This window comes from Chiloscyllium plagiosum, chromosome 30, assembly GCF_004010195.1.
Source record: "Chiloscyllium plagiosum isolate BGI_BamShark_2017 chromosome 30, ASM401019v2, whole genome shotgun sequence".
Classification (NCBI taxonomy): domain Eukaryota; kingdom Metazoa; phylum Chordata; class Chondrichthyes; order Orectolobiformes; family Hemiscylliidae; genus Chiloscyllium; species Chiloscyllium plagiosum.
Genome location: NC_057739.1, coordinates 11616902 through 11628940, shown reverse-complemented (window position 1 = coordinate 11628940; position 12039 = coordinate 11616902). Strand labels below are relative to the sequence as shown.

The 12039-nt window shown below is 41.6% G+C and overlaps 1 protein-coding gene across 4 annotated transcripts in view; it reads right to left on the bottom strand.

Moving 5' to 3' along the window:
* The window catches only part of brinp1 (bone morphogenetic protein/retinoic acid inducible neural-specific 1), a 371924-nt gene that overhangs the window by 100264 nt on the left and 259621 nt on the right, over positions 1-12039 (bottom strand). For all 4 annotated transcript variants that reach the window (XM_043719925.1, XM_043719928.1, XM_043719927.1 and 1 more), the window contains exon 3: positions 6242-6432. In XM_043719925.1, the coding sequence (XP_043575860.1) occupies positions 6242-6432 (191 nt within the window). The remainder of the gene's footprint in view (positions 1-6241; positions 6433-12039) is intronic.

Sequence of the window (12039 nt, the reverse complement as noted above, 5' to 3'; positions counted from 1 at the left end):
AGAGATGAGGAGAAACTTCTTTACCCAGAGAGTGGTGGCTGTGTGGAATGCTCTGTCCCAGAGGGCAGTGGATGCCCAGTCTCTGGATTCATTTAAGAAAGAGTTGGATAGAGCTCTCAAGGATTGTGGAATCAAGGGTTATGGAGATAAGGCAGGAACAGGATACTGATTAAGGATGATCAGCCATGATCATATTGAATGGTGGTGCAGGCTCGAAGGGCAGAATGGCCTACTCCTGCACCAATTGCCTATTGTCTATAAGAGGGAAATCCTCAGGCAGTAAGGAAAAAAGAGATCTCAGTGAAGATAGTTTACCACAGGGTAAAAAGGAAACCCATGAGGGGGAAAGAGAAGTATAAAAAAGCGCTGGTGTTTTCACTGTAATGGAGTAGGCCACATGAAGGTGTAGTGTTGGTGGTTTAAGTAAAGCACTGTGAAGACTGATGTGGGAAACAGGATATGCCGTTGGGGTTTGTTAAGGTGGTAAAGGAAAGCACAGTGGGAGCTAAAAAAACCTGCAATAAAGGTACAACCTGGTCAGGCATTGGTTCAGAAGAAAGTGTCAGATTCTTTTAAAGAATTTACTTGTATGGGTAAGGTATACTCATGTATGCCAGGAGGAGCAGGTAAAGAAATCAAAATTTTAAGAGACACGGGAGCAAGTCAATCCTTTTTATTTAGAGAATCCTTACAGTGTGGAAGCAGGCCATTCGGCCCACCAAGTCCACACCAACACTCTGAATAGCATTGTCCCCAGGTTGACCCCATCCGTGTAACCCTGCAATTCCAATGGCTAATCAACCTCGCTAACACACCTCTGGGCACTATGGGCAATTTTGCATGGCCAATCTACCTAACCTACGCATCTTTGGACTGTGGGAGGAAGCCAGAGCACCCCAACCCACACAAATATAGGGAGAACATGCAAACTCCACACAGATAGCTATCCAAGGGTGGAATCGGAACTGGGTCCCTGGTGTAGTGAGGCAGCAGTGCTAACCTCTGAGCCACCATGCTACCGTCATAATGAGTGATGAAGAGATTTATTATTCCGAAGGAGTACTACGAGAAAAGGTGGTAATATATGGAAGTCATGGTGAGAAGAGCAGTGCTCCATTATATAAAGTGAGGTTGGAAAATCCTGTGCAAAGTGGTGAAGTGGTAATTGGAGTAACAGAGAAATTCAGTTTATAGCTGGATTACATGTGAGAAAGTGCCTACTGTTGTAGAAAAGCCAATGGAAAGTCAGACAACTCAAGTGTTACAGGAAGTATATCCTGGGATTTTTCTTGAAGTTGTGATAACAAAGCTGCAGATTGAAACAGGAAAAACCAGAGAGTACAGACAAGGAAGTTGAAATAGGTTGAGAAAAAGAACAAGTACAGGTGAAGGACAAAGTAAATATTTTTGGTTTAGAAAAGCGAGTTGAATTACAAAAAAAGATGAAAACCTAAAGCAGTTGTATTAAAAAAAAATGCAGTAGAAGAATCTGAGTTTTTCCCAGAATGCTATTTCGTTAACAATGAAGCTCGATGAGGAAATGAAGACCATCACATATTTAGGCAAATGGAAATGGGCAAAACTTCATCAAGTTGTATTACCAGTAGGTTTCTGAAAGGACATATAGCAGGCAGCACATGAATTACCAGTTGGAAGTCAGGAAGATTGAGGCCAAAATATAAAAACAGTTTGTTTTTTGGCCTGAACTGCAGAAGGATGTGGTTGACTTTTGCTGGACATGTCATACGTGTCAGGCAATAGGAAATACTCAGGCAGTGATAAATCCAGCACCCTTAATATCCATTCTCACATTTGAGAAACCTTTTTAAGAGTCTTAATTGTTTGGATAGGACCCCTATCTAAGACAAAAAGGAGGAATCAGTATCTATTGACCATAATGGATGTGTCAACGAGATTGTCAGAGGACATTCCATTACACAATATCGTAGCTGAAAACATCAGAGGAGAGTTATTCAAATTTGTTTTTACTAGATATGGACTATCCACAGAAAAAAAACAATCAGATTAAGGATCAAATTTTACATTAAAGTTATTCAAGAAAAGTGTGGATAGCTTGGGAATAAAACAATTCAAATCCACTGCATACCATCCAGAACTGCAGGGAGCAATAGTACGGTGGAATTAAACAGATGAGGAATGCTACATTGGGGAGTGTTTATGATGTAATAAATTATATCTTAGCATACTTAGCACTTTTAAAATAATATTCCTGGGCAGTTTTCATTTGGCATATTTATACATTTGATCATGTCATTCCCAGGACGTGATAAAAATACTTTATTACAAAAAGAAAATCAACTTCACTATGATGGATGGCATGCTGTTTAATGTGCACAAGATCTTTGAGTTTAAACCCAGTCTCGCTATGTATTCATAAGATGAAGAGAGAGATTGGACTGAGGAGGAGCAACATACTAGTAAAATAATGCTATAATGTTTTCAGGGAAGAGATGAAATGTGATCTCAGTCATCCATTAGACACGACGCAATCAATACCCTTTGCTATCCTAATGATAGTCATTAAGTGACACCTCGTTATTTCTCTTATGCACCCAAAATACATTTGCCAGTATCAACATCACTCACAACTTCATTATACATTCCTGCAACTTGCACTGGGTCTTGAAAAGTTTGCACACAAGAAAAGTTTAGAAGGCAACTTTCTACATTTAACTTTTAATAATGTTTAAATTACATGTATTGTATTAAGACTTATTGAACAAAGCACCAAATCTGCAAATGTTTACATTTCCAAATCTAGTTGCTTCAGTTATATAATATTGCGTCATGAGAAACAAAGCACCAACTTGTAGAATCAAATTATTACAGAAGCTGGAATCTGTAGCGAAAACAAAAAATGCTGGAAATTGCAGTGGGTCAGAGGTCAGATGAAGAGTCATCTGGACTCAAAATATCAACTTGCTCTCTCTCCACCAATTTGTATTGTATGGATTACTGCTGATTCACACAAAAGCAGTTTCAAGATTTACGTTCAGATATTTTGCAGGGTCTGGAAAGGCGAAATTGTCAAAACAGTTGCTGGATTTGGACTGGGATAACATATTAAATATAGATTTATGGTAATTGGAAAAAGAGCCAGAGGTGAGATTAGGACAGTTTCATTTATGCCCTGATATGCAATGACCTCGAATTCACCACCTGAATGAGTGGGTAGAAGCAGAATCAATAATAACTGTAGGAGAGAAGTGGGAACATTTCAAGACTAGATTGAAAAGATAGAGAGTTGGACTAATTGGGTAGATCTTTCAAGAAGCTGAAAGAGGCAATTTATTTCTTTATTCTTTGATGGTGTGTTGGCATTGTAGACAAGGCCAGCATTTGTTGTCTGTCCTTACACTCCTTTGAACTGAGTGGTTTGCTTGGCAGAGTGCAATCAGGAACCAAGCTTCTGTGGATCTGGAATCATATGTAGGTCAAGTTGGGTAAGGATGGCGGATATTCCTCCTGAAAGGATATTAGTAAATCAGATGGGGTTTAGAGCAATTGAGGATCATTGTATGGTCACCTCTACACTCATGTCAGAGTTTTGCTTTAGTTGAATTTAAAATTTCACCAGCAACTGTGTTGGGATTTGAACATATATCCAGTATCATTATCACAGTGCCACCTCCCTATTACGATAGGCTGAGTGGCCTCTTCCCGTGCTGCAATATTTTTAAGATGAAAAAAAATTATTCTCCTGACAAGGAGAATCACGATGCTTTCCAAATGCTTGCAACCAAGAATACAGGTAACATCATTATAGTCCCAGATAGCTGCTTTCTCATTAACGAGAGACAACTGTCAGTCAAACCTGAGGGGTTGCCACACCTCACGAGGGGTGAGGTTGAGAAGACGGTGAAGCCAATGTGGGATTTGAATCCACAAAGCTGGCATCACTCCAGGCTGTAAACAAGCTATCCAGCCAAACAAATGCAAGAATGATCATGAATAATAAACTTGACTGGGCAACCTCAGAATAGTATTGCACATCATCTATTCTTTCTGCCGATTTGAGAGAGATTAATGATGAGTACTGAATAGTGAGCAGTTTCCATCAGGTACCCACAGGATTCCTGAGTCAGCTGGATTGCCCAAAGGACAGCTGACTATATAGGGCAGCACGGTGGCTCAGTGGTGAGCACAGTGCCAGAGACCCATGTTCGATTCTAGCCACAGACAACTGTCAGTGGGGAGTTCGCACACAGTCCCCGTGTCTGCATGTTTTCCCTCCAGGTGCTCTAGCTTCTTCCAACAGTCTGAAGATATGCAGATTAGCCTGATTGGCCGTACTGAATTGCTCACAGTGACCAAGGATGTACAAGTGAGGTGAATTAGCCATGGGAAACAAGGATATGGTGGGTCCGGGGGGGTGATACTCTTCAGAGGGGTGGTGTGCACTTGATTGGCCAAATGGTCTTCTTCTCACTGTGGGATTCTATGTAGATTTTAATCCTGGCCTGGATGTACTAAACTGAGAAGTCTGCTGCATCTCAATCAATATGTTCAAAATTTCTCCTCCTGAAAAATCACTCACTCCATGTCTACTCCATGGAATGTAAATTGTTCACAGCTCTAGATCCTTATCCACCAAAAAATAGACCATCAGAACATGTGACCTGTGGAAACAGAAGGCACTTCCCTTAAAAGTATCACTGTCCCTATTGGGATTTGAGTCCTGCTTCATGACAGTGGAGGACACAACTAATTAGGATTCCACAAAATAGCAGCTTAATTATTCAACATTCTATGTACATTGCCACTCAAATGGATATTGGTCAAGTCAAGCAGAGTTGTGTCATCATCATTTACACAAATTCAGAGTTAAAATATTGAGGGGAAATGCCCACTAGATTGAAGGACTGGTTTTCACAGGTTCCAATGGACCACTCATCCAACTCCAGGTTCACATTTGATCAACACATACCGTGACCCAAGACTCAGCATTCTAAACCTTTCAATGCAAAGTAATCAGTGTTGATTAATGCAGGTGTACTTGCCCGAATTGCTCACTAAGTGGGAGATCAATCCTGCTGAATGAATTGTTTAAAAGTTGAGACTGAGGATTGCTGCACTGTCAGTCTGTTTAATCATGTTAAGTTCATACGATCAACAAAGATCTCCCAGCTTCATTGAACTTTTTGAAGCTTAAGAAATTTATATCATTGTCACTTCTCGATTTTTATTTTCTCCTCATTCTATACGCACCAAAGGAGTAACATGTTGCCATCAGCTTATCTGTTCTATTCGACTAACTGCTCTTTCATCATTCACCTGCTGTCACTAATGTTGTTTCTTCAACAAAATGATACTGTCAACTGACAGAGAGAAATTGCCAACAGTTGTACAGTGTATTGCCTATTCTCTTTTCATAAAAACAAATAAAGTCAGTGTTGCTCTAGGTAGCACACTTTTGCATGTCCAGTGGTCTCTCTAGTTGCTTTGCATTTCATTTATCTCTGGTGTACCTCTCTGCCAGTAATTTTTCTTTTTACACTTTTCTCCTGCTCAAAGAGTCTTCCTAATTTATCTCTCCATCCATCTCTTGATGCTTTGACTTGATTGATTTCCAACCACTCAGAATTTCTCTTCTGAATTAAATGCTTATATTTGCATTGGACAAGAATATAGAGTGAATCCCAAATACATTATAGGAAATACAACATGCAAAATTGGTATGCCGGTATGGGATACCAACACACCAGGCCAGGAGTAAACTAATGCAACAAAAAGGTCCATTAACCCAGTAGAAACAATGGCCCATTATAACAGTTTAAAATGCAAGGCATGTAATCACAATGAAGCCATAATATCCAGAGGAACACCATGCAGCTCCAGCCTGGATTTTTTTTAAATTGTTCTTCGGTTTTGACCAAAAATGCTAGCAATATAAGCATTTATTTCCTGCCCCTACCTACCCTCAGGAAGGTGGTGGTGAACCTTCTTCCTGACATGTCCATCAGCTAATCTCAGTGTTGTGAGGCAGTGAGTTTAACTCAGCCATGGTGAATGGATGGCAGTCTATGTCAAATCATAATGGTGTGGGTCTTAAAGAAATACAATTTGCAAACCGAATCCACAAGTTCAAAGTTTTTAAGTTCCATGTTTAGCAGCTTGCAATGTATGAATGGAGCGCCCTCAAGTTAACACAGTCTCTAAAATGGATTCTCCACTATTATACCGTGGTTGATAAGTGCAGTGGTTTACGGCAGAGGCTTACCTCCAAGGACTGCTGATGATAGAACATGCGTTCCGTATTTTCGGATGATGGTGTCTATCACCTGCTGGGTTGAAGGCCTCCTTCCCAGCAAGCGGATGCTTCTCTGGAATTCTGGCATTAGTGGGATGGGGTTCCGGATTAAGTCCCTCCTTTCGACCGCTGTATTTCTCACCTTCCAACGTGCAAATTCTCTGCAATGACAATGTGGGAATTGTCAAAAGTAATAAAGTGTGGAAAGATGGAATGGCCAAAGCTGGGGGCTACAACTGAAGCAAACATTTTCAGCCAAACTATTTGGGTAAACTGCAAATTATGTTTTGCCATCCTCCTCCAGCTGCCCACATCTCGTCATATTGACTTTTCTTTACTCAATCACGGAACGTGGACATCCCTGGCAAGGCCAGCATTTATTACCCATCCCAAATTGCCCAGAGGGCAGTTAAGAGTCAACCACATTGCTGTGGGTCTGGAGTCACATGTAGGCCAGACTAGGTGAGGACAGCAGTTTCCTTCCTGAAAGGACATTTGTGAACCAGGTAGGTTTTTCTGATAATTGATTCACGGTCATTGTTAGGACTTCTAATCCCAGAAATTTATTGAAATCAAATTTCACCCTCTGTCATGATGAAATTTGAACTCAGATCGCCAGAACATTACACAGGTCTCTGGATTAGTGGCCCAGCAATAATACCAATAGGCCATCGCCTCCCGCCTCTGGTTCCAATTTGTAGGCCATGAGAGAATCTTGTGGCGAGTTTTAATGTTGGGTGGGCATTTGTTGAGATGGGACATTGCTGGTTGCCTTCCTGTCTCTAACCTGACTAAATTCATGGCAAGAAAGCCTGTGGATATCCTAAATTTGGAAGTTTGCAAGTTTGTAAATTGTAAAATGTGCAATGAATCACTTCTTTGGTGTTTCATTGCACCAGCAGTGGGTTGAAGGTTTCATCAAATGGGGAGTTTGACAGGTAAAGCAATTGGACACTGGCTGGATACAGCAACCTGGGAAAGGTTTTTAGATTAGATTACATTAGATTACATTACAGTGTGGAAACAGGCCCTTCGGCCCAACAAGTCCACACCGACCCGCCGAAGCGCAACCCACCCATACCCTTACATTTACCCCTTACCTAACACTATGGGCAATTTAGCATGGCCAATTCACCTGACCTGCACATCTTTGGACTGTGGGAGGAAACCGGAGCACCCGGAGGAAACCCACGCAGACACGGGGAGAACGTGCAGACTCCACACAGTCAGTCGCCTGAGGCGGGAATTGAATCCGGGTCTCAGGCGCTGTGAGGCAGCAGTGCTAACCACCGTGCCACCTCATGTTCTGAGATGATGCCACCTCATGTTCTGAGGTTCTAGACCCTCCAACAAAAGGAAACAACCTATCCACGTAGACCTTGTCAAGTCCTCTGAGAATCTTGACATTTTCAATAAACATGTATTTCCTTCTTCAAATCCTGATCAGAGGGGCAGATGGGAGGCAAAGACTCAGAGTGGTTCCTTTACCCAAATGTATAAAGTCTCTGATCAAATGCATCAGAAATCAGACAGAGCTATCCCTAATTCTCTGTGACACCGCCCCCCACCTCCCATCATTGCTTTGGCCTGAATGGATGTTACAACAGCTGAAGCCATCATCTCAGCAGTGATGCTGTGTTTCAGCTGTCCTGCTGGTTCCTGATTAATCAGCTGCCCCTAGGCAAGGACTTCCTGAGGTCCTTGATTATGGGGAAGGCCCGTCACGAGCCTATCAAGAGTCTGTGGAACAATGTGCACTGGGCATACTTGCAAGACTCTTGTTAACTTTCCAGCTAGCAGCCAAGACCCCGGTGCCTCCACAATTTCCAGTTCACCCCCTACTACAAAACTACTCATGGCAATATGCAGCTAACCTCTTCAAAGGGGAGTTTTATTGGCATTGGAGGCAGTCCAGGGAAAGTTGACTAGACTGATACCAGGTTTGCAGAGACTGTTTTATGAGGAGAGGTTGAGTAGAATCAGCCCTCTGATCAGGTTTTGAAGAAGGAGATACATGTTTATTGAAAATGTCAAGATTCTCAGAGGACTTGACAAGGTCTACGTGGATAGGTTGTTTCCTTTTGTTGGAGGGTCTAGGACCTCAGAACATGAGGTGGCATCATCTCAGAACATGAGGTGGCATATTTAATAGAAAGATAAATAGGAATCTCTTCTCTCAGAGAGTGGTGAAGCTGTGGAATTCTTTACCACAGAGGGCTGTCAAATCCAGGTCTTTAAGTATATTCAAAACTAAGATAGGCAGATTTTTAATCACGAAGAGGATCAAGGGTTCTGGGGAAAAAAATGGAGATAAGGATTAGGAGATCAGCCATTATTTCAGAGAATGGAGCAGACTTGATGAACTGAATGGCCTGGGTTAGGTGAATTGGCAGTGCTAAATTGCCCATAATGTTCAGGGATGTGTCGGTTAGGTGCATTACTCTGGGGTAAGTGGGTCTGGGTGGGTTACTCTTTGGACGGTCGGTGTGGACTAATCTAATCTAATCTACTTTTGCTTCTGATGATCTTCTACATGTATGGTCGTGAACCCATATTCAGGATCTGTCTGGCTGTCGGATATGGAAGGAACAAATTGTCATTGTGACTGTCCACCTCTTACTATTTCTTCCAGCAGCTGCCACACAATGGATGTTGGTACACTATCAAAATTTAAGCATTTTAAATCAAAGTTGAACTGAGGTTAGCACTACAAAATTAAGAGTTCTCAGGGGACCTTTTGACTTTGGGAAACAGGCAATACCATACTGGCAGTTCATTTTAAACCACTTTTCCATTGATTTTTGATATAATACACATATTACATAAGTTCACACAGCGTCAAAATTCCTGAAGAAGGGCCAGTGCCCGAAACGTCGATTCTCCTGTTCCCTAGATGCTGCCTGACCTGCTGTGCTTCTCCAGCAACACATTTCCATCAGCGTCAAAATTCACCCCATTGTAGATACACAGTTATGTCTATAGATGGTATTACTCTAATGCAGCATTCCTGAAAACTATAAGTTAGTTGGGGTTGATCAGTAAGAAGTTAGAATTACCTGCTTTGTACTATGGACCTGTGTCCACTGAGAACATAAAGTGAAAATGGATGAAACACCTTCAGATAAGTTACTTACACTGTTATAACTGGGAGAGATTTGAAAGTGGATTGTTGGCAGATCTTTAATTTATGAGATAAACAATTTTTAAAAGTTACAGCACGAGGAGGAAAAGGGCAGAACAGATAATTGAGCCATAACAGTGAAAGTGATTACTTTACAATTTGCTTTATAGTCACAAAACACAAGAATGTAAACTCTAACCATGCACATACTGAGGATACAAGTGAGAAGATAACTTATTTACACAGACATAAAAGACTTCATAAGATAAATCTGTATCAAATGTAAGAGTGATCATAACATAATGAGGTCTCAAGTAAATACCCAATTAGAAGAGAGATCATTTAAGCAATTTGAACTGAGGTAAGGCACAGGAGGTTTGGAAGCTAAGGTTAGCCAGGAAAACATTAAATTAGGTATGTCTTCAAGAAAAGTAAAGTCAGTCCAAACATTTTCTATTAGGCGAGAAAAACAGAGGCAGAGGAAATCAAAACAAAAACTCGCTGGACCACAAATGGATAAATCAAGAAAGAGAGAAACAAAAGAGAGTTATGTAAAATGTGATGCACAAAATACAGAGGAAAACCAGCCACGGCACAACAAATGAAGAGGAAAATTAAAAACCAAAAGATAAATGAGAAAAGATTATATGGTAATGTACAAGGCAATACAAAGAGAGTCATAAAGTCATAGAGATGTACAGCATGGAAACAAACCCTTCGGTCCAATCCGTCCATGCCGATCAGATATCCCAACCCAATCTAGTCCCACCTGCCAGCACCCAGCCCATATCCATCCAAACCCTTCCTATGCATATACCCATCCAAATGCCTCTTAAATGTTGCAATTGTACCGGCCTCCACCACATCCTCTGGCAGCTCATTCTGTGTGAAAAAGTTGCCCCTTAGGTCTCTTTTATATCTTTCCCCTCTCACCCTAAACCTATTTATCCTATCCATGCCCCTCATAATTTTGTAAACCGCTATAAGGTCATCCCTCAGCCTCCGATGCTCCAGGGAAAACAGCCCCAGCCTGTTCAGCTTCTCCCTGTAGCTCTAATCCTCCAACCCTGGCAACATCCTTGTAAATCTTTTCTGAACCCTTTCAAGTTTCACAACATCTTTCCAATAGGAAGGAGATCAGAATTGCACGCAATATTCCAACAGTGGCCTAACCAATGTCCTGTACAGCCGCAACATGACCTCTCAACTCCTGTACTCAATACTCTGACCAATAAAGGAAAGCATACCAAACGCCTTCTTCACTATCCTATCTAACTGTGACTCCATTTTCAAGGAGCTATGAACCTGCACTCCAAGCTCTCTTTGTTCAGCAACACTCCCTAGGACCTTACTATTAAGTGTAGTCCACTACACCTACAATTTTGGTGTCATCTACAAACTTACTAACTGTACCTCTTATGCTCACATCCAAATCATTTATGTAAATGACAAAAAGTAGAGGGCCCAGCACCGATCCTTGTGGCACTCCACTGGTCACAAGCCTCCAGTCTGAAAAACAACCCTCCACCACCACCACCCTCTGTCTTCTACTGTTGAGCCAGTTCTGTACCCAAATGGCTAGTTCTCCCTATATTCCATGAGATCTAATCTTGCTAATCAGTCTCCCATGGGGAACCTTGTCGAACGCCTTACTGAAGTCCATATAGATCACATCTACTGCTCTGCCCTCATCAATCTTCTTTGTTACTTCTTCAAAAAACTCAACTAAGTTTGTGAGACATGATTCCCCATGTACAAAGCCATGTTGACTATCCCTAATCAGTCCTTGCCTTTACAAATACAGGTACATCATGTCCTTCAGGATTCCCTCCAACAACTTGCCCACCACTGAGGTCAGGCTCACTAGTCTATAGTTCCCTGGCTTGCCTTTACTGTCCTTCTTAAATAGTGGCACCATGTTTGCCAACCTCCAGTCTTCCGGCACCTCACCTGTGACTATCGACGATACAAACATCTCAGCAAGAGGCCCAGCAATCACTTCTCCAGCTTCCCACAGAGTTATCGCGTACACCTGATCAGGTCCTCGGGATTTATCCACCTTTAACCATTTCAAAACATCCAGCACTTCCTCCTCTGTAATCTGGACATTTTGCAAGATCATCTATTTCCCTACAGTCTATATCTTCCATATCCTTTTCCACAGTAAATACTGATGCAAAATGTTCATTTAGTATCTCCTCCATTTTCTATGGCTCCACACAAAGGCCTCCTTGCTGATCTTTGAGGGGCCCTATTCTCTCCCTAGTTACCCTTTTGTCCTTAATATCTTTGTAAAAACCCTTTGGATTCTCCTTAATTCTATTTGCCAAAGCTATCTCATGTCCCCGTTTTGCCCTCCTGATTTCCCTCTTAAGTATACTCCTACTTTCTTTATACTCTTCTAAGGATTCACTCAATCTATCCTGTCGATACCTGACATAAGCTTCCTTCTTTTTCTAACCAAACCTTCAATTTCTTTAGTCATCTAGCGTTCCCTATACCTACCAGGATTCCCTTTCACCCTGACAGGAATATACTTTCTCTGGATTCTCGTTATCTCATTTCTGAAGGCTTCCCATATTCCAGCTGTACCTGTTACCTGCGAACATCTGCCTCCAATCAGCTTTCGAAAGTTCTTGCCTAATAC